Below are 21,482 nucleotides of genomic sequence, written 5' to 3'. Positions count from 1 at the left end.
AGCTAGACAAAATACAATGGAGATCGTTTTCACAATGACTTTAAGCAAAGCTCCCAGCATGTCATGTCAGCGCTACCTTTTCATATTCTGGGAACTTCTAGGATTCTTGGTAGAAAAGCAGGAGCGAGTTGAGTAAGAAATGGAACTTTCTATATTTACTTGATGTCCATGATGTGGTCTGTGTATTTGCTATCCAGAGAAGTCAGAAACGGCGTAAGAAATTATGAATCCTAGTTAAGATGGGAAGCAAAGGCCATAGAGGGTCTGGAATTGGGGTCAGGGGGACAAATCCTAATAGAGAAAATAAGTCCTAGTGGATGGGGAGCAAGACAGAATGTTGGACATGAACCAGGTAAGGGCCTTTGGGTCAGGGCCAGGGCTGCAGGCAGCAGGACAGTGGAAACCCCGCTATTGTGTGAGGCCATATAATGTAGTAGAAAGGGGGCCAGCCTTAGCACCTGGATAGATTTGAATCCCAAGTTTATCACTGGCTAGTCTGTGAACTTGAATAATTTACTCAACTGCTCTGCACCTTAAGTAACTCATTTATAAAATTGGGATAATAATAGCATCGTGCATTGCAGGGTTATAGGAAAAATTACACTAGTCAATACACATAATGCTTCTAGAACAGCACCTGGCACATATGGAGCAGTCAGGCCTTAGCTGCTATTTATTATTAATTATGTGGTGCTAGATGCATGCTTTGTAAACAGATCTCTTGGCTTGAAAAAACCTGCATCCCTCTCTTTTCTGGACCCCTCAGTCCACAATTATAGCTGAGGTATTTACCCCAGGTCAAAACAATTCCTTCCCACTCAACCAGGCTAACAAATTCCTGAAAGCTGTCTCCTTGGCTTAACATTCCCCAGCAGCTCTGGAGAGTAGAATAAGGACCCCCAAAGGGCTTAAATTACAGAGAGAGGCTGAGAAAGCATTGCTCAGCATTGAAAATTGCTCCAGAATGAAATGTGTGTTTGCCAGGACATCTGGGTGGCCCTCCACCCCCAGCAGCATTTAAGGGGAGGTGATGTGTCTGCTGGGGTCATGGAGTTCATGTAAAGGGGGCTTGCCTAGATGACATCAGTATTTTCCTCTGAATTCCCCCATGTTCTCCTTTTTTTTTTTTCTTTGAGATGGAGTCTCGCTCTGTCACGCAGGCTGGAGTGCAGTGGTGCAATCTTGGCTCACTGCAACCTCTGCCTCCCAGGTTCAAGTGATTCTCCTGCCTCAGCCTCCCGAGATGCTGGGATTACAGGTATGAACCACCACACCCAGCTAATTTTGTATTTTTAGTAGAGATGGGGTTTCACTATGTTGGCCAGGCTGGTCTCGAACTCCTGACCTCAGGTGATCCGCCCACCTCGGCCTCCCAAAGTGTTGGGATTACAGGCGTGAGCCACCGTGCCCAGCCTGCCCGTGTTCCCTTCATTCCAAAAAGTTACTAGTGTCTGCTTAGGGTAGCAAGACTCAAGGATGTAGCCCAGGGTGGCTGTTGTGATCAGACCCGACGGCCCTTTCCAGGATTTGGAGGACAGGCACGTACGTTATCCTGTCTGGTCCCCACAGTGGCACATTGGGTTCAGCAGGGCAGAGTGGGACATGGCCTGGGGCTTTATCAGCAGTCCCGAGTCACTCTGGCTCACCCATCCCTGCTGTTCCTGTCCAGGCTTCTGAAAATGCTATTATTGAAAATTGTTATTTTTCAGGTAACATTATTAAGGTTTCCTCCTATCAAATTGATTCTGATGAGATGTTCACAAGTTAGAGTAGCCAAAACGGAGGAGAGTGAGTTTCCACTCATAAAGCTTTGTGACAGTCCCAAGTACATTTCCTCTGTGGAGTCATTACAGCACCACTTCGTTAGTTGAAAGGCATGTCTGAAAGAAAAATTTCCTTGATTTTTCAAAGTGACTGGGACAAAAAAACAAGAGAGAGAAACCTATAGATTATGAACCTGTCAATGTCGGAGCAAATAACTTTTCCACAATTGCTTTAAAAACAGTTCAGCCAGAACAAAGATTCTCTAGGTGAGAAGCTTTACAAATTCAGTTTTGTTTCATTTATTCAAGAAGCATTTAGTGAGAACTTTCTGTGTGCCAGGCAGTGAGAGAGAATGGGAATATGAGCAAAGCTGGCCCAGACCCTGCCCTATGGCACTTAAAGTCTAAGGAGGACAGGACCATAAACACAAAGGCACACCCATGTGATATAGCGCTGCCAAGGGAGATGGCACAGGGTGCGATGAAAGGGTATGATGACCTTCGTTTCTCAGGGTGATCAGAGACGCTTCCCCGAGGAAGAGACAGGCCAGCATCTGGAGGATGGACAGGAGCTGCCTGTGGCTGGGAGCTTTTCGTGCTGGAGTCATTACAGGCAGTGAGAGTGATCGAGACACTATGATGTTGGCATTTGTTGTTATTGTCTAATAGTAATAATATCTAACATTTATTGGGTGCTTTTTGTACATTATCCTCACTTTATACTCATGACAACCCTCCATAGTAGGCATGAATGGCTGCCCCTTACCCCTTTCACAGGTGTGGAGACTCAGGCCCAGGTGGAGCAGTAGAGTCAGTGGCAAGGGCATGATTTCCACCCCAACCCGCTGCCCCCTCCCCGGCTCCTGGGCACCATGTCATCCGAGCTACCTCCCACGGGAGGACGGGATTCTCTGCACTCCCACCCACAAGCCAGCTGTGACTTCCAACGTCTCTCGCCGACCCTTCAGGCCTGGGACACCGTACAAGCCCATGCCCTGGTAGCGTGAGAGAGCCTCCTGCAGCTGGGAGGGGCCGGAGCTGTGCAGAGGGGAAACGCTGTCGACAGCCCACTGGAGGGGGGGCTGGACGCTGCTTTACACTGACTCACCATCGTTTACGTAACCCATTCAGTTGTTCAAGGGAGTCTTTCCCCTTTTTTTTGAATGACTGAACATGTGTTATAAAACAGGATTACTTTGGTTTTGTCCCTGAATGGGTAGTAGCATTTATCATTTAAGCCTCCACATAAATGCCACTTGTTCAAGCTGTATAACCTTGGGCAAGTTACTTCCCTGAGTTTCAAGTAGGTTTTAAAATATTTGCCCTGAAGATTTGAGGAGAGATTCAGTAAGATAAAGTATATAAAGTACCTGGTAAGAACTAGGTTAACCAGGAGGCAGTGGGGAAACAGTGTTGCTTGGAGAAGTGTTCATTTCTAATGGCTCACGGTGACCATTTTTGACGGTGATGATGGCTCTCTTCCAGGTAGTCTTATAATCTCAGGTAAGAGATAGACCCCTGTCACCTCGTTAGGTTCTGGGGCTGCTTTTCCACCGGGAGCCTGTAGCTCAGAGGTGGTTATGCCTCTTGAAGGATGGAAATCTGAGGAATTTAAAGACCCTCAATGTTTTTCTCTGAAAACCACACCCAGTCTAGCACCTGGATGTTGGGGGGCTGAGCCACTCAAGGTCAAAGAGATATCCCAGCATGACCTTTTGAAATCAGTACCCCACCTCTTTCCAACTTGACCAGTTAATTTCCTCTCTTACTTGAGCACCAGAGCTGTATTTTGATTTGTCAAAGGTCATTTAAGCCCTTCCTTCTCTGTGATTATTTTCTTTCTTTCTTTCTTTCTTTCTTTTTTTTTTTTTTGAGACGGAGTCTCACTCTTGTTGCCCAGGCGTGATCTCAGCTCGCTGCAACCTCCACCTCTAGGGTTCAAGTGATTCTCCTGCCTCAGCAGGAGATTACAGTAGCTGGGATTACAGGCACCCACCACCACACCCGGCTAATTTTTTTATCTTTAGTAGAGACAAGGTTTCACCATGTTGGCCAGGCTGAACTCCTGACCTCCAGTGATCCGCTCGCCTAGGCCCCCCAAAGTGCTGGGATGACAGGCGTGAGCCACTGCGCCAGGCCTATAATCATTTTCAATATGAATAAAATGAACATGGCAGTAAAGTATTACATATTTGGAGAGCTACTTTTCCAAATACCGTTTTTGACTTTTGAAAACTGATTTTCAGTGACCAGCCGGGAGTTTCCAGTCACTGTTGTAGACATAGACTCTAGAGTAGTCTCTTACAGTCTTTTTTTTTTTTCCCCCCAAGACAGTCTCACTCTGTCACCCAGACTAGAGTGCAACAATGGCACAATCTGTGCTCACTGCAACTTCTACCTTCTGGATTCAAGTGATCCTCCATTCTCAGCCTCCTGAGTAGCTGGGACCACAGGTGCATACCACCACGTCCAACTAATTTTTTTTTTTTTTTTTTTTTTTTGGTAAAGACAGGGTTTTACCATGTTGCCCAGGCTGGTTTTGAACTCCTGGGCTCGAGTGATTCACTTATCTTGGCCTGCCAAAGTGCTAGGATCACAGGCATGAGCAACCACGCCTGGCCTTTTTATTAGTCTTTTTTTTTTTTTTTTCTTTGAGACGGAGTCTCGCTCTGTTGACCAGGCTGGAGTGCAGTGGCGCGATCTCGGCTCACTGCAAACTCTGCCTTCCGGGTTCACACCATTCTCCTGCCTCAGCCTCCCGAGTAGCTGGGACTACAGGCGCCCACCACCGCGCCCGGCTAATTTTTTGTATTTTTAGTAGAGGCGGGGTTTCACCGTGCTCTCGATCTCCTGACCTACACGTGATCCACCCACCTCAGCCTCCCAAAGTGCTGGGATTACAGGAGTGAGCCACCGCGCCTGGTCTTTCAGTCTTTTCTAACTTGTGCCTCAGGACAATTAAAAAGTCTGACATCTGGCCGGGCGCGGTGGCTCAAGCCTGTAATCCCAGCTCTTTGGGAGGCCGAGACAGGCGGATCACAAGGTCAGGAGATCGAGACCATCCTGGCTAACCCGGTGAAACCCCGTCTCTACTAAAAAATACAAAAAACTAGCTGGGCGAGGTGGCGGGCGCCTGTAATCCCAGCTACTCGGGAGGCTGAGGCAGGAGAATGGCGTGAACCGGGAGGCGGAGCTTGCAGTGAGCTGAGATCCGGCCACTGCACTCCAGCCTGGGCGACAGAGCGAGACTCCGTCTCAAAAAAAAAAAAAAAAAAAAAAAAAAAAAAAAGTCTGACATCCCTCTCAAAAACAATTCTACCTTTAGTAGGAGGTATTGGGCTCATGCCAAGTTGTAAATGGTCAGCTTTCAATGAGATTAGGGTGTTAGCACAGTAGCTAGATATGTGCACATTTTAGGGTTTCTCTTCTGTGATAGTTAAGGCAAGTCAAGACTAAAGACCTTCTGTCTAGGCAGGGAGATAGGTGGTAAATTTAAAAAGCAGCCCGCCCCCTTTTATACTCTTTTCAAGCGTAGGCCATGCGAGCTAGTGTAGGGAGCGTGATTGGGATCGTGACATCATCTTTGAATTCGGGCGCCTGCCTGCACATGTGTGCCTGTCATTCCAGGATTCTTTTGCCATCGTTCATTAGTTGAGTTTACAGCTGCCTCTCCAGAAAGATGACGATCTAATTATAATTGCTCATGAATCAATGAAGAGTCGGGAATGTTTTCCTGTATCAACAGATGCAAACAACACAGACTTCTTTCTGTTCCTTTCGCCCTGCTTGTAAAGAAGAGTGAATCTGAAAGTGGGGTGTCCAGGGCACTGTGTTCTGGCACTCTTTAACTCCCTTTAAGGCCGTGATGCTCTTCTTTGGGGCCTGGCGTTGTGCTTTTAGGAAGAGCTGCGTCTCCCACCGTCCCCCCTCCTCCAGGCGATAGGGTGCAGGGGAGCTGCCTCTGTCCTAATTGCTCTCTTCCCTGATTGTATAGTCTCTCATCCTCTATCTTGTCCTGTTTGTAATCAATCACCAGCTAGATGACTGCTCCTTAAATATTAACTTCTAAATTATGCTGACATCTAACTATTAAGGTTCTCCTTTCTTGCTATTACTTGGCTCTTAGAGATTTTACTTCTCCACAGTTCTTCAAGAATAGACATCTGAATGGGATAACAACTGTCACAGAGTAGGGTAACACTGAACCTGTGTCTGTGGATATGCCTGGCTGGGCATGGTGGCTCACACCTGTAATCCCAACACTTTGGGAGGCCAAAGCAGGAGGATCACTTGAGCCCAAGAGTTTGATAGATGCATTTAGTTTTGGGGGGGGTTGCTTGTTTAGTTATTATTTCAGAAGTAATATATGTTCATTTCAGAAAATTTAGAAAATAGAAAAAGAACAAAATAAAGGGGTGTTTCATAGCCATATTTTTTGTATTACATATATTCTTGATTTGGCTTTGTTTACAAAACGTGCAATATATACCAGCATATCACCTAGAACTATTTTTCCACTTAATGTATTACAGCATCTTTCCATGATACAGTGCATATTCTTGTTGTGACTTTGTTTTTAATAACAATGTAATGGTTGGCCCATTGTCTGGTTCTATCATGACTTATGTAATCAGTACATATTATCAAATATTTAATTGTGGGATATTGAACTATTCAAAATTATCACATTAATGATACATAATCTTATGTATACTCTGTGATGACCATCTTTTGTGGTTTGATTTTTGCACACATTCATGACATTTTTCTTGGGCAAGATTCTTTTTTTAAGAGATAGAGTCTTAATCTCTCACCTAGGCTGGAGTGTGATTACAGTTCACTGCAGCCTTGAACCCCTGGGCTCAAGCCATCCTTCTGCCTCAGCCTCCCAAAGTGCTAGGATTATAGGCATGAGCCACTGCACCTGGTGCAAAATTCTCATAATGCAAATGTTTAAGGCTTTTGATATATACTGATAAGTCATCCCTCTGAAGAGGCTGTCTGAAGCGCTGCTCCCACCTACTATATCTGGAAGTTTCTATTTTGTTGCCATCCAAAGTGATGAATGTCTTATGATTATTGACCATTGGTATCTGTGACTTTCTTGTTTGATATTTTTTTTGGCGTGTTCACCTTCTAGTTTTTGTGTTTTCGAAAGAACCCTTGCACTGGGAAGGATGGTAACTGACTCTGACTTATTTGCAGCATACACTGCCATTTTGGTGTGTGGTGTTTTTGAGTCGAGAGGCTTGGCAGCCACTGGTTCAGGGTCTCTGGTTACTGTGTTGCCCACTGGCATCCGCTGCCACCTCCTCTATAACTTGGAAACAGCTTCCTGCTGAAACACGTAGGCCCTGGCCAGATGTCCATCGACAGGAAGGCGGGGGGAGTTGTGATGCATCCACTCGTGGGAACACTGCCGGCAACTAGCAGCAGGCGCCTCGCACACACGAAGCACAGCCATTGACGCTGAGCTTGGGGGACAGAGCAGGCAAAGATGTGTGGACAGGAAGTGGATTGGTGGCTGCCAGGGGCTGGGGGTCGAGGGGAATGTGGAGTTTCCTTTTGGGGTGATGAGAAGTCCTAAAATTGATTGTGCTAATGGTCACACAACTCTGTGAACAGACTAAAAACCACTGAATCGTACACTTTAAATGGGTGAATTTGATGGCATATGAATTATATATCCATAAAGCTGTTTTTAAAAAGAAAATGGACACAAAAGTATATATATGATATGGTTGCATTTATATAAAGTTCTAGGACAGGCAAAAGCAATCTATGATAATGGAAGTTAAAAAACGGTTGGGGCGGGGCAGATTGGCTGGAAATGTTCTTTGTGTTTTTAGTGGCACTTACTTGGGTATATGCAGTTGTCAAAACTCATCAAACTGGGAGAAAATGCATTCTAATCTTTTTTAAAAAACCACATGGGCCCTTAGGTCTTCCCTTTTTTTTCTTTTGCTATGATTTGAAAAAGGCTATTTTTCTTTTCTTTTTTCTCAGTTAATGGTTCTAAAGTGATTTCTTTGCTGGGTTATCTCCCCTTAACTCCTTCTCCATTGACAAGGACCCCAACCAGCCGCCACCCACCCCCACCAGCTAGCTGCTCCACCACACCTGTGGCCAGCTCGCCTTGGGAAGCCACCCAGTGCCACACGATCTAGTGACTTTAGAGAACTAGAAACAGAGTAATTCCCCAACAAACTGACTGGGAATCTGTTCTGCCGGGTATTGTAATTTGTGTGATAAACAATCATTTTGAGACTCTGGGGTTTGCCATTTCCCCTTCCAAGAGGAAGTGCCTTTACGCATTTGAAACTTCTTGACATGCCATGAAGGTATTTTTGGAGGACCGGGGACATTTGGGAAGTCATGCAGATTACCTAAGGCAAGTGATTCTTGCGTTTATGGCGCATGGAGAATCTGTAGGCACAGAAATGAGACTCAGCAGCAGAGGACAGACAGCACCTGCCTGCCTTCTTGTGGAAACTCAGTGGTGACGGGAGCTTTGCTCATTGCCTTTTTCTTGTGGGGTAGGAGCTGGTCAGGCTCACCGTCGAGAAGCAGGGACGTCCATCTCCGACGAGCCCCGTGAAGCCCAGTTCCCCTGCTGGCAAGCCTGATGGGTAGGTGCTGACTAACCCTCCTGTCGCAGGGGTCACACTCAGTGGCAAAGTCTCTACATTTGACAAGGATAGGGCCTGGGGGGTGGGCAGCATGAAGGTGGGCTGCTGGAGGCCCATATTGCTTTTTCAGTGGTTAGCATTGTGTGTATATTTCACACAGGCTTGAAGTATTGCCCATCTCAAGTTTACTCTTCAGCGTGACTGTTTCCAAGGATCATGTGTGAGCGCATCCAGTGACACATACCAGTGCTTTTCCTGGGCAACTTCGTTTCATAATTACAAAGAACTTTTAAGGGCTTGGGTTTGGGGACTTTGACTTGAGCGCACTCTTGCTTGATCCAGAGTAAACTGAGGATGACATCGATGGTTGTAAGGGTTTATATTCATCTCTACTCTAAGCTCCTGGTAAAAATATAAAACATAAATTTGGAGCTTTTGTTCTGTTTTTGAGACAGAGTCTCTGTTGCTTAGGCTGGGATGCGGTGGTACGATCTGGGCTCATTGCAACCTCCTCTCAGGTTAGAGCGATTCTCTTGCCTCAGCCTTTCAAGTAGCTGGGACTACAGGTGCACGCCACCACGCCCGGCTAATTTTTGTATTTTTAGTAGAGACAGGGTTTCACCATGTTGGCCAAGCTGGTCTCAAACTCCTAACCTCAAGTGATCCGCCACCTTGGCCTCCCGAAGTGCTGGGATTATAGGTGTGAGCCACTGTGCCCGGCCTGGAGCATTTTAGAGAGCCCTTAGATCATCTTCAGATAAGGAAACTGAGGTGCAAAGTTGGGGGCACAGCCAAGCTCCAGTAGCTCCTTAGCAACCAAACCAGAACCCCAGAGCTCTGTATCCAGGGAGCCTGCTCCTCAGCCCCACCTCACCCACCATGTTCTACCCAGTCACATCCTCACCCTCTCAGGGCCTGTATGTGCTCGTCCCGTCTTTGACCTTCTGTAACCCCAAGTTCTTCCCAATTCTGCAGCCCAGCAGAGCTCCCCCTGACAGACCGCGAGGTAGAAATCCTAAACAAGACGACCGGGATGTCACAGTCAACGGAGCTCCTCCCAGACGCCACAGATGAAGAGGTCGCGCCCCCCAAGCCCCCTCTGCCTGGCATTCGGGTGGTTGATAATAGGTAATTACCTTCCTGTTTGTCCAGTGCCTCCCATGGCAGAATGAGCAAGAAAGGGAGGAAGGCAGGGCTCGGGCCCTTTCCCCTCAGTGCTGGGGGCTTGGCCCCCCTTGGGAGGCTGACTCTGGGGCTGTCCCCCCCGCCGCCCAGCCCTCCCTGGCCACCCTGAGCTCTCCTGAAGGCCTCCTTGTGCCCTCAGCCCAGGGAGACCTGGTATGATTTATTATGAAAGAAAAAGAAAGGGTTGTTCTTTTTCGTTCATTTGGTATTTACAGGTTTTATTTTGGCGGAGGGGAGTAGGCAGCAGTTGAAGTGTGAACACTGGGTGTGGAGAGTCTAGTAATGAAAGAGCCCCACATCCTGTACCCCAATATCACGCTGAAGAGCTTTGGTGAGTGTGGTTTGGTCTGCCTGGACGTTTCGGTCTGTTTCAGTCCTCCACCAGCATTGCCACCCAAGAAAAGACAGTCGGCACCGTCCCCTACCCGAGTGGCTGTGGTGGCCCCCATGAGCCGAGCCACCAGTGGCTCCAGTTTGCCTGTTGGAATCAATAGGCAGGTAATGCAGCTCGTGTTCGCTTCTTGGGAAGGCAGGGAGGGGGGTCGGGATTTGCTCCTGAAGCTGAAACCCATGGTCTTCAGTCGCTGGTGTTTTGTCACATCGAGGGGTGTGAGACCTTGTGCCCATGCCTCTCATTCCAGGACATGATCCAAATTCCCATATGGGGATAAGGGTCAGGGCAGGGAGGCCAGAGCCAAAGGGCGTCTCCTGGGGATAGGTGAGCCCAGCCCCAGAGCCCTCCCTGGTCACACCCCCCACCAACTCCAGATGGCTGCTTCTCTGCTGTATGTGTCCTTCAATTGCTGACGTCAGAGGTGGTTTTTGAGTTTGCCTGGCAGTATTTCCTTCTCTAAGTAAATGCACCGGTTGCCTCACCCCTGGTCTCTGCCACCGTTTCTCAGAAGTGACTTGGCTTTGTTTTTCTTTTTCCGTTTAAGGATTTTGACGTTGACTGTTATGCACAGAGGCGACTGTCAGGAGGCAGCCACTCATATGGTGGAGAGTCGCCCCGCCTTTCCCCCTGCAGCAGCATAGGCAAGCTCAGCAAGTCAGACGAGCAGCTGTCCTCTCTGGACAGGGACAGTGGGCAGTGCTCCCGGAACACAAGCTGTGAAACACTAGGTGAGCCGCCAGCATCCTCCTGTTCCATCCTGTCTTGGTGGCTTCTCTGGGGCCATACAGTCCTGGGTGGGAGTCCCAGGTCATGCGATCATTGACTACGTGACTTTGGCCCACTTGTTTAAAATCTGAGCCTCAGCTTCCTCATCTGCAAAATAAGGATAACAGTATCTGCCTCCCTAGGAAGTTGAGCATGTAAATGAAATCACAACGTAAAACCACAGCCTAGATATTCAAGCGGTAACTGTTGTTAGTTCATCTGTCAGTGGGTAATTTGACTCTCTTTACCAAAATTAAGAGCCATTTGTGTTGAGAGCTTTAAATGAAGGGGTGGGGGTCCTGACAACACTTGACAGAGGCTGAAGGGGAAAGAGCCGCACGAGCCAGCCTTCTCCTTAGTCAGCGCTGAATGTGTGCTGTGCGGGCCCCTCCCGTCTGCCGGGCAGGGGGCTTAGAGAGCAGGAAGCTGTTTGTATCCTGTGAACTAGATATTTTCACTTCTGAGAATGTATCCTAGGAGCATAATCAGCGATTAATAGCAAGATTTCATTGGTAGGAAATCAGGTGAATGATGGTACATTCATTTGCTGGAATAATCTGTAGCTATTAAAAATTGCTCATAATATATTGATAACTGGAAAAAGTACAGGGCCATTTACATATTTTCATAGTATTCTCAATTGTTTTTTGAGACAGAGCCTCACTCTGTCCCCCAGGCTGGAGTACAGTGAGACTATCTGGGCTTACTGCAACCTCCGCCTCCCAGGTTCAAGTGATTCTCCTGCCTCAGCCTCCCGAGTGGCTGGGACTACAGGTGTGCACCACCACGTCCGGGTAATTTTTTTGTATTTTTAGTAGAGGCGGGGTTTCACCGTGTTGGCCAGGCTGGTCTTGAACTCCTGACCTCAGGTGATCCTCCCGCCTCAGCCTCCCAAAGTGCTGGGATTACAGGCATGGGCCACCGTGCCCAGCCAATTTTTGTATTTTTAGTAGAGAAAATGGTTTCATCACATTGGCCAGGCTGGTCTTGAACTCCTGGCCTCAAGTGAGCAGCCCACTTCAGCCTCAATAAGTGCTGGGATTACATTCGTGAGCCACTGCGCCCAGCCAATTTTTGTATTTTTAGTAGAGACAGGGTTTCACTACATTGGCCAGGCTGGCCTTGAACTCCTGACCTGAAGTGATCGGCCTGCCTCAGCCTTGCAAAGTGCTGGAATTACAGGCGTGAGCCACCACGCAGCCCTCAGTTGGGCTTTTTCAAAAAGGAATCCTAGAAGCAAAAGAGGCATTTAAGGAAATACATCAAAATGTAAATAGAAAATACAGTTAGATTACGGGGTTGTGGGTGATTTTTATTTTCTTGATGTAATTTGCCACGGTTTCTGTGATGGTTGTGTATTTTTCTTTTTTTTTAAGTAAGAAATGTAAAAAATAAGAAAAGTATAGCAAACAGCCATATTCCCATCTGGTTTGCTTTTATAATCAGGGAGAAGAATGAAGAATATAACATGTAAATATAAACGAAACCCTGGAGACATGTCTTTGTCACACACCCATGAGCAAGCCGGCAAGAGGTGGGCAGCGGGGGCTGGCTGCTCCTGCAGGGCCTCTGGCTAACGGGTCTTTTTTTTCCCTGTTGTAACTGCAGACCACTATGATCCCGACTATGAATTCCTCCAGCAAGACCTCTCTAACGCAGACCAGATACCTCAGCAGACGGCCTGGAACCTTAGCCCGTTGCCAGAGTCTTTGGGGGAGTCTGGGTCTCCATTTGTTGGCCATCCTTTCCAGCTGCCTCTTGGCAGCCATCCCCAGCCAGACGGACCTCTGGCCCCAGGGCAGCAGACAGATACGCCGCCTGCTCTCCCCGAGAAGAAGCGCAGGAGTGCAGCCTCCCAGACGGCGGACAGCTCTGGCTGCAGGGTGTCCTACGAGCGGCATCCCTCGCAGTACGACAACATCTCTGGGGAGGACCTGCAGAGCACGGCCCCAATCCAGTCCGTCCCCTATGCACCCTTTGCTGCTATTCTCCCCTTTCAGCATGGAGGTTCCTCAGCCCCTGTCGAATTTGTGGGTGATTTTACTGCTCCTGAATCAACGGGTGACCCAGAAAAACCACCTCCTCTACCAGAGAAGAAAAACAAACACAGTAAGCTTTTGTTGCACTGTTGTCAGGAAGTGCATTTTATAACCTGAAATGGCAGTATGTTTTCTTTCAGCATTAGACCAGAAGCAAATCAGTGGCCTCATTATTTCATAAAAGATAGGCCAGCCAGGTATGTCGACACTTCTGGAGCCAGGTTTTCTCATTACAGGTGATCGTTTTTAAAGCCTGATCAGCTGATCTCTCCTTTACAGTTTCCGTACAGTCTCAGGCCAATTCTCCACGTAGCCCGAGGGCTTCTCCTCTTTAGATGGCAGCAGTTGACCTTCTGGCCTGATCACAGTGACAGAGGGGAATAAGTGTCCTGGCATGCAGGACAGCATTGCAGCAACATCTGCATAGAGCGAGGTGGATATGTGAATTTCAGCAGAACTTACCTAGTGTCCACAGAGTGATTGTCTAAGGATCCTGTCTAGAGCACGCTGTCTCTGTTCATGCTCCCAGAATGACGTGGGAGCTGAGGTTGCCCAGCAGGAGTAATTGAGGACACTTCTTGGACCAAACATTTTAATATATGATGTTACTGGAGCCCAGGGGTGGAGCTGAAGTTTTGTATTTTCCAACTGTAAATCTGCCATAAAAGTAATAAGGAGAGTTCTCCTGGAAATTCTGTTTTCTCCTAGCTCCCCTAACTGCCCCACACTTCTGGGAGTTGCCTGGCCCCCTCTGTCCCCGCCCTCTCCCCGCTTCACTAGCATAGTTCTGCTTCGATTTTCTTGGCAGCGCAGCTGTCACCGTTTCAATGTGTGTGGTCACGTTAGCCCCACAGCCCCAGGCTTCCCTGGCCTCAGTTGACATATCCAACAGAGAACTTCTGTGAACTAGAAATGGAATCTCTACTCCAAATTCCCAAATGAGAGCATCTGAGCCCAGCTTAGAACTGGGCCCCATTCTCAAAGAAGGGAAGACCTGGCTTGGTTCAGTCCAGCAAGGATCGCCCTGAGGGCCGGCTGCGTGGTCTCCAGAAGGCTGCGGCTGAGATGGTGTCATGTATCCCCAGCTCCTCGGTGGGTGTTGCCCAGCTTGTGTGATGGCCTCAGCAGTGGTCCCCCAGCTAGAGGGAGGGCTGGCTCTGTGGGACTAACGATGTCATCCCCATCTGTCGTGTATATTCGCTCATCAGAAACCAGGGCTTCCGCAGAGGGGTGTGCAATGGCAATGCCAGAAGCATTTCCTTCTCTTCCCCTCCCTCTGCATGGACAAGTGTTTAAAGAGCTGTTGGCCTCCCCCTTCACCTCTGTTATCTTGGGCTACATGCCACTCAGGCTCACCCCCTTTCCTTCCCTAGGGGAGGGGTCCTCTGAGCTCAGACACTGGGCAGGATGGCATCCTTACAAACTGCAGCAGACGCCAGAGAGCCTTACCCTTCCAGCTCCTAGAACAAGTGTGGGCGGCGGTCCTCATGCAGGGTCTGTAGAGGGGAGAAGGAAAGGGAGGGGTAGCCAGTGTTTCCTTTCAAACAGTCTCAAGTGGCTGAAAATCCCCAGTAATTTAGGCCACCATTTTGAGGCTTTAACCCATTCATCAGTGTCTCCAGCACTGGAGCCTGCAAACCTCTAAGAAACTCCTGAGCTGCAGCCATGGCGTGCCCTGAGCTAAAGCTTCACACGCCCTGTCGAAGGTCATCGTGACAGCCACCTGCAAGGCAGGCCCTATTAGCTCCAATTTCATAGGTAGAGAAACTGGAGCTTAAAAGAACTGAGTATTGCCCAAGATCAACAAGCAAGTGGGGCACGGATCTGGGACTGAGAGCCTGACCTGAGTTGTACAAGCCTGTTACACTTCCTCCCGAGCCAAGGAGGAATTCAGCCCTCCTTCCTTGAGATCCCATCCAGTTTTCAGTGTTGACCCCTATGCAGGGGGTGGTCTTCTCCATACTCTGTGAAAGAACCCCAAACTTAGGTGCCCTGAGCCTCAGTCCTAGTCCCCAGTCTGCTCTTCACTCCCCGAGGGGACCCTCAGGTGACCTTGTGGAAAATGCCTCAAAATTGCTTTCAGGGAAAGAAGGAAAGAATCATCACCCTGGCCGCGTGGCTGACACTGGCCTGAGTTCACGCACGCTCAGTCCCAGTGTCACGACGTATCCTCATCATTTGGGATGCACTGATACCATGAGGGTCCCCAGCCCCTCTTGCCAGGGGCAACCCCATGAGTCCCTTGCACCAGACGAGCCTTGTGATCACTGTCCGGCACCTGAAATCCCCACAGTCCCAGGCCCTGAGCACTGGCGGCTGAGCCTTCCCAGCAATGCTGGCTGCCTGGCCTCTGGGCTGCCACTGGGCTGCTTTTGAAATGGACTGGGTCCTCCTCATTTCTAGAAGGCTGGGAATGTCACTGCTATTCCCTATGCTTGGCTAGCAGGTCTCTACAAGGGCTTCATCATCAAGAGTTCAGAAAGACCTCCTGAAGAGATCACAGTTTCACAGAAAAGTCAGGCAGAGGTGGTTGTGTTTAGTCTTTTTCTTTTTTCCATAGTTCACTGCAGCCTTGAACTCGGTTCAAGGGATCCTCCCACCTCAGCCTCTTGAATAGCTGGGACCATAGGCACATACCACCATTGCTAAGTTTTATCTTTTCTTTTTTCTTTTTAGAGATGGGAGTCTCACTGTGTTGCCCAGGCTGGTGTCGAACTAGCCTCAAGTGACCCTCCTGCCTCAGCCTCCCAAAGCACTGGGATTATAGGCATGAGCCACTGTGCCCGGCCACGTTTAGTCTTTTTAGGGAGCAGTTTGTGGGTGCTTGGGATCACCTTCCTAAGCTTGCCCCTTCCTCTGGAGCCTGGTGACGATGGTTGCACAGCATTAAAGAGGAAGTGTGGGGCTAGGCGCAGTGGCTCACACCTGTAATCCCATCACTTTGGGAGACCGAGCCAGGTGGATCACCTGAGGTCAGGAGTTTGAGACCAGCCAGACCAACATGGCACAACCCTATCGCTACTGAAAATACAAAAATTAGCTGGACGTCGTGGTCCATGCCTGTAATCCCAGCTACTCGGGAGACTGAGGCAGGAGGATCACTTGAACCCACGAGGTGGAGGTTGCAGTGAGCCGAGATCACACCATTACACTCCAGCCTGGGCGACAAGAGCGAAACTCAGTCTCGAAAAAAAAAAAGGAAGTGTAAGACAAGCTCGGCCGGGCGCGGTGGCTCAAGCCTGTAATCCCAGCACTTTGGGAGGCCGAGACGGGCGGATCATGAGGTCAGGAGATCGAGACCATTCTGGCTAACACAGTGAAACCCCGTCTCTACTAAAAATACAAAAACTTAGCCGGGCGAGGTGGCAGGCGCCTGTAGTCCCAGCTACTCGGGAGGCTGAGGCAGGAGAATGGCGTAAACCCGGGAGGCGGAGCTTGCAGTGAGCTGAGAACCGGCCACTGCACTCCAGCCTGGGTGACAGAGCAAGACTCCGTCTCAAAAAAAAAAAAAAAAAAAGACAAGCTCAAGGGGCTGCGAGCTGCCCTTTCAGTAGCAGCAGCTGACCTCAGGGGGGAACCGTCTCTTCCTGTGCATCTTTTCCAACCAAGTTCTGCTCTGTGCTTGTTGGAGCTAGTAAGAAATTCTTACATAATCTTTTAAATAAAGAAGGTGACTTTGAACCCCTTCCTTCAGTGACACTCCTGGAGAGAGAGCATTTCCTCTATACCTGGACCCCCAGAGCGGCTCAGGGAAGAAATAAACTCCCTACCTCTGTGACTGTCTTCCTCAGCTCAGTGTCTGGCCTTCCTTGATTTGTTGACTAGTTGAGGTTTGCAGAAAAGCCTCTGGCTTTGTGCTTATTTGAGGATACAAAATTTAGCACTGCAGAGCCACCACTTTTTCTTGGTATCTGAAGCTCAGCTCCACCTGGCAGGTGCTCGTGGCACTTGTGACGTGCCCCGAGGGGAAAGTGCCTGCTCAGGAGGTGGCTGAGACTTGCCATCCCTTGAGTCCCTCGCTTGAGTCCTGAGTTCGCATTAGGGTTCCCCATCGGTGTTGCGCGTCTGCCGGTCTGGACGTGTCTCCTCCATTAGCGCATCAAACAGGGTGTGATTTCACTGCCCGAAAAGGCCTCTGCGCTCCGCCTGTTCGTCCCTCCCTGAGGTGCTTTCGGTGGAAAGCCCCCTAGCTGCTGTGGGAAGAATGCGGGGAGGGGTTCCCTGACGTGGCAGCCCCCAGCCTTGCTGCAGCTCTGTCCCTCCGTTTCACAGTGCTGGCCTACATGCAGCTGCTGGAGGACTACTCGGAGCCACAGCCCTCCATGTTCTACCAGACGCCGCAGAACGAGCACATCTACCAGCAGAAGAACAAGCTCCTCATGGAGGTATACGGCTTCAGCGACTCCTTCAGTGGGGTGGACTCCGTGCAGGAGCTGGCCCCGCCGCCCGCCCTACCCCCCAAGCAGCGGCAGCTGGTGAGTGACACCCTCCCTTGTGACTAGAACTTCTGATTCTAGCAGGTCTCTAGGAACCAGAACGAGCTTCCTTCCTGCCGTGGCAGGGCCCCAGTTTTGGGTGTGGAAGGCACCATCTCCCACACAGATGCTTTTACTTCCTCCTGAGATGCTCACCAGCAGCCCAGTGCCCGCTCCACCACCTCCCCACCCTGGGGTGCAGGGACCTTTCTTTTCCACAGCAGGCCCACGCAGCAGGGACAGGCTTGTACTCAGGGTGTTTGCTCTCTCTGCTGACAGTCTCTTGTATTTTTTTTCTGTCTTCTTTGGCTTCAACATAGACCTCCCAGAAGGGAGGGACTCAGTCAAAGCACAGGACATGGTCTGTGCATGGCCATCTGTGGACTTGATTGGCATAATGGTCCTAACTGTGTAGAGTGACTTACAACCCAGCCTTGGCCGGGGAGGGCCCAAGGGAAACAAGCGCCATTGAAGCGGAGGATGGCTTTAAACAGAGCCACTCTGTTTCAGACATAGCACCTTCCTCTTCTAGAAAACACTCCTGTGCTGAGGACTCCCGTGCACGTAAGGAAGCACGGGTCAGCACAGAAGGCAGGCTGTTCCACCGTGGGCACCCCATGAGGCTCCGGAACTGCCCAGGCACTGGGCAGGTAGGCAGATGGGAGGTGCCTGTGGCATCCCTCCAAACTTTCTCCCTTTGCTGCCAGTTAATGAACATGGAGGGCCCTAGTCGGGTTTGAGGATCTGAGCCTCTTGTCCAGCCATGCTCCCCAGGAAGAGGAAGCTCCCCAACAGGGAGCTCCAGGCTTGTTCAGAGCTGCCTGGGTTGCTGTGCTCGTGTGCTGGCCAGTCTGGTGGCTTCTACCAGGAGGCGACTAGTGTGCCCTGGGCCATCTTTTATCCATTGCGAGAGGACATGAAGGGCCGTCTGATTCTTCTGGGAGGCAGCTGCAGACTGGAGGACAAATATCCCTGGATTACTCCATATAATCACCTGGGGCTCAGCCCAGTCCCAGGAGTCCCTGAGCTTCCTATACTCAGTGGGCTCTGGCTGACCAAGCAAGCTGTTTTGTTTCCACTGAGAAACCACACTCAGCCCCTTCAGAGAAGGCCGTGTCCAGTAGAGGAAAGGCCAAGCCTGGAGTTGAGAGTCCTGAATTCCAACCCTGCCACTCGTTAGCCGTGTCACATGTGCCATTTTCAGGGTCTCAGATCCTCACCTGCCCTGCCCATCCCACAGGCACAATTGAGAATATGAGTCTCAATTGCTTTGAAGATGTTTCAAAAAGGGTCCCACCATGGAAACATAAATGCCTCATTTAGAGACCCCTTGCTTAAAATGTTTGGTTAGAACCATTGCCGAGACCCAGGAGTGGTGGTGGCACATGCCTATAGTCCCAGCTACTTGGGAGGCTGAGGTGGAGGATCACTTGATCCCAGAAGTTCAAGACCAGCCTGGACAACATAGTGAGACCCTGTCTCAAAAAAAAACAGCCATTGCTGAGCCAGATTTATTGAAAATATTTTTGGCCCATTGGGCATCTTCTCCACACTGTGGAGTCCACAGGCTTCTGAATATTTGGGGAGACACCCCTAGTGAGTGAGTGGAATCAGAACCTGTTCCACCATGCCTGCGGGGCAGTGGTGAACTCAGCCCCTGGAGGCCTGTTAGGAACATCTGTGTTGAACACGTCCCCAGGTAAGCACCGGGGGTCTCATCTGGCTCTACATGGTCCCTGCCACAGCTCCTGGCATCCCCATTATAAGTAAATTGACGCTGACAGAGCCAGCGAACCTTAATCCAAGCCCACAGCTAGAAACAGAAGACCTGGGAGCCAGGCCCAATCCTAACGACAACCCAGGCGTACCACGTGACAAGTCCTGCCAGCTGCTGGTCGCACCCTCTCAAATGCAGATGCAGGAAGCGTTATCCACACTTCACAGACAAAAATGGTGCTCATTACATACGCCTGTTGGCCCACGTACAGTGTGATAAGCAAGATTCCAGGTGCTTCACACATATCATCCCATTTCATCCTCCCAACAGCCCTGTACAGGAGGTGCCAGGGTTCTCCCCATTTTACAGACAGAAAACCTGAGGCACAGAGACCTTTAAGTAGTGCCCAAGGCCAAACCCGTGAGAAATGGCAGGATCCAGACTCAAACCCAGGCAGCCGGAGCCCCATCTGAGTTTTGAAGACGTGTTAATGACACATGGATCCACTCCCCACAGAGGAGGAGCTCCAAGCCCGGAGTCAGCCCAGGTCTGTGTGGCTCCAGCCACCTCGTCCTCCTTCCACCCAACCTGCTTCCAGTGGACACAAATTTTAGGATCTAGAGTAAGGAAGTGAAGGAGGGTGCCCTTTCCTGCAGATAGCCTTCGGCAGCTGGTTTTAGTCCCTGAACTGGGCCTAGAAGCCATCCCTCTCCAGAATGTCTCCAAGAGGATGTGGAGAGCGACCTCCATGGCCTTTCCCTGCATGGACCTGACTGTTCTCTGCTTCTCTCCCTCCTTCCCTGCCTTCTCTCTCCTCCCCTCTGTCCAGCAGGCCTCCTGTGCTGCTTCTTCCTTCTCCTCTGTCTCCTACTGTGTCCAGCAAACTAAAGTGGCCTTCACCCCCAAGGACGGCAGTGCCGCTCAGGGCCTCAGTGTGTCCGTCTCTAACTCCTTTCTCAGCCGGCACGGCAGCTTGCCTGTGCCCTCGGTGAGTTGCTCCCTGCTGTTCTTTACTTGGAAACACGTGAACAGGGCCATTCCTTGGTAGCGTGTGCCTCAGCTATGTGTTCTGCCCATCATGGCCCCTGCCCTTCTGCGGGTCCCTACACATAGATGGGAAGGTTATGAATGGTTGGTTCTCTGGGGCCTTAAAGACCGTGAGGCGTCCAGGTGAGGCAAGGGTAGGCATGGGAAATGCGAGTGGCCAGTCTGGCATAAACTGACAAACACATTTTGACCTTTTTATCCCAATCTCCCTTTGGGACTTGGATCAGCCCTCTGTGTTCCAGGATTAAAAAGGAATATAACCAGGTGTGGTGGCACTCACATGTAGTCCCCACTCCTCAGGAGGCTGAGGCAGGAGAATCGCCTGAACCCCGGAGTTCAAATCCAGCCTGGGCAACGTAGTGAAACCCTGTCTCAAAATAAATAAAACAGATGAGATGGATGGGTAGATGGGTGGTACTGTTCCTCACATAGAAAGCCAGGTTGAGGAGAGCAGGCTTCACCAGCGCGTGATGGTTTGATTAAGGGCTGTATTAGTTTGCTTTTGCTACATAACAAACCACCCAAAACTTCATGGCTTAAAATAATAGTGACCATTTGTCACTGCTTAGGACACAGAGTAGCAGGATGGTTGTGCTACTCTGGCCCAGACTTGGCCAGTTTTGGCTGAACTCACTGACATCCGTGGGACCTGAGCTGGGACAATGGGGCTGATTTGGCTGTGACCCATGTAGTCTGTCACCTCCATCAGGCTGGCCTGGGCTTGTTCACATGACAGCTGGCGGGCTTCCAAAAAAAACAAATGGAAGCGTGCAAGGCCCCTTAGGGCCTAAGCTCAGAAGTGCTGTGATGCCTGTTCCATTGCATTTGCTCAGTTAAATTACAAGGCCAGCCCAGATTCAGGGAGCACAGAAGTTGCTTCTGCCTCTTTATGGTGGTTGCTGCTAAGTCATGTTGCACGGGCTGTGGGTCCAGGAAGGGAATGGGCTGCAGCCATTTGTGTAAACAGTTTACTGCTTTAAGCCTAGGGGCTGACACTGAAGAGGGGGTCTTTCACTGGCATCTGTGCATGTCCAGGAACCGAAATGGCCACATTCTCCCTTTCATCTGTTAAAATGAAACTTAGCACAGGGGAAAGAACTCTAGAACAATTTCGCTTCAGCGTCTTTCCTTTGGGACTGGATTTTCCTTGCCTCGTATTTTGTAATTGTGAGGAGTAAGTAAAATTATATGAAGCGGCTAGGTACGTAAGCTTAGAAAGCTTATTACTGTTCTTGCTCTCATTGTCTTAGTAATAAGAGTTCTGGATTCTCGTCTTGTTCTGCTTCTAACTTTACACATGAGAGCTAACCTGTTTGGCCTTTATCCCCCCTCTATAAATGATGAGTTTGGACCGCGCGATTTTTTGTTTTTTTGTTTTTTGTTTTTGGTTTTTTTTGAGACGGAGTCTCGCTCTGTTGCCCAGGCTGGAGTGCAGTGGCACGATCTCGGCTCACTGCAAGCTCCGCCT

At 49.7% G+C, this 21,482-nt stretch overlaps 1 protein-coding gene and 1 long non-coding RNA gene across 16 annotated transcripts in view; one reads left to right on the top strand and one right to left on the bottom strand.

The window, feature by feature from the left end:
* Positions 1–21,482, top strand: part of LOC105464055 (Rap guanine nucleotide exchange factor 1) — a 160,180-nt gene that overhangs the window by 97,131 nt on the left and 41,567 nt on the right. For 8 of the 15 annotated variants that reach the window (XM_071078483.1, XM_071078475.1, XM_071078478.1 and 5 more), the window contains 7 exons: positions 8,304–8,392; positions 9,368–9,520; positions 9,952–10,075; positions 10,516–10,699; positions 12,345–12,845; positions 17,048–17,250; positions 19,797–19,955. In XM_071078483.1, the coding sequence (XP_070934584.1) occupies positions 8,304–8,392; positions 9,368–9,520; positions 9,952–10,075; positions 10,516–10,699; positions 12,345–12,845; positions 17,048–17,250; positions 19,797–19,955 (1,413 nt within the window). The remainder of the gene's footprint in view (positions 1–8,303; positions 8,393–9,367; positions 9,521–9,951; positions 10,076–10,515; positions 10,700–12,344; positions 12,846–17,047; positions 17,251–19,796; positions 19,956–21,482) is intronic. The other 7 variants (XM_071078477.1, XM_071078476.1, XM_071078481.1 and 4 more) reach the window with 2 other exon arrangements.
* LOC139358233 (uncharacterized) lies at positions 12,881–17,052 on the bottom strand. Its single transcript, XR_011612896.1, has 3 exons — positions 16,546–17,052; positions 14,225–14,271; positions 12,881–13,431 (listed from the first exon to the last, which is right to left on the bottom strand). It is a non-coding gene; the product is annotated as an uncharacterized lncRNA (long non-coding RNA).

Source organism: Macaca nemestrina, chromosome 14 (genome assembly GCF_043159975.1).
Source record: "Macaca nemestrina isolate mMacNem1 chromosome 14, mMacNem.hap1, whole genome shotgun sequence".
Classification (NCBI taxonomy): Eukaryota; Metazoa; Chordata; class Mammalia; order Primates; family Cercopithecidae; genus Macaca; species Macaca nemestrina.
The sequence above is the reverse complement of the archived record's forward strand: the minus strand, read 5'-3'. Positions and strand labels throughout refer to the sequence as shown.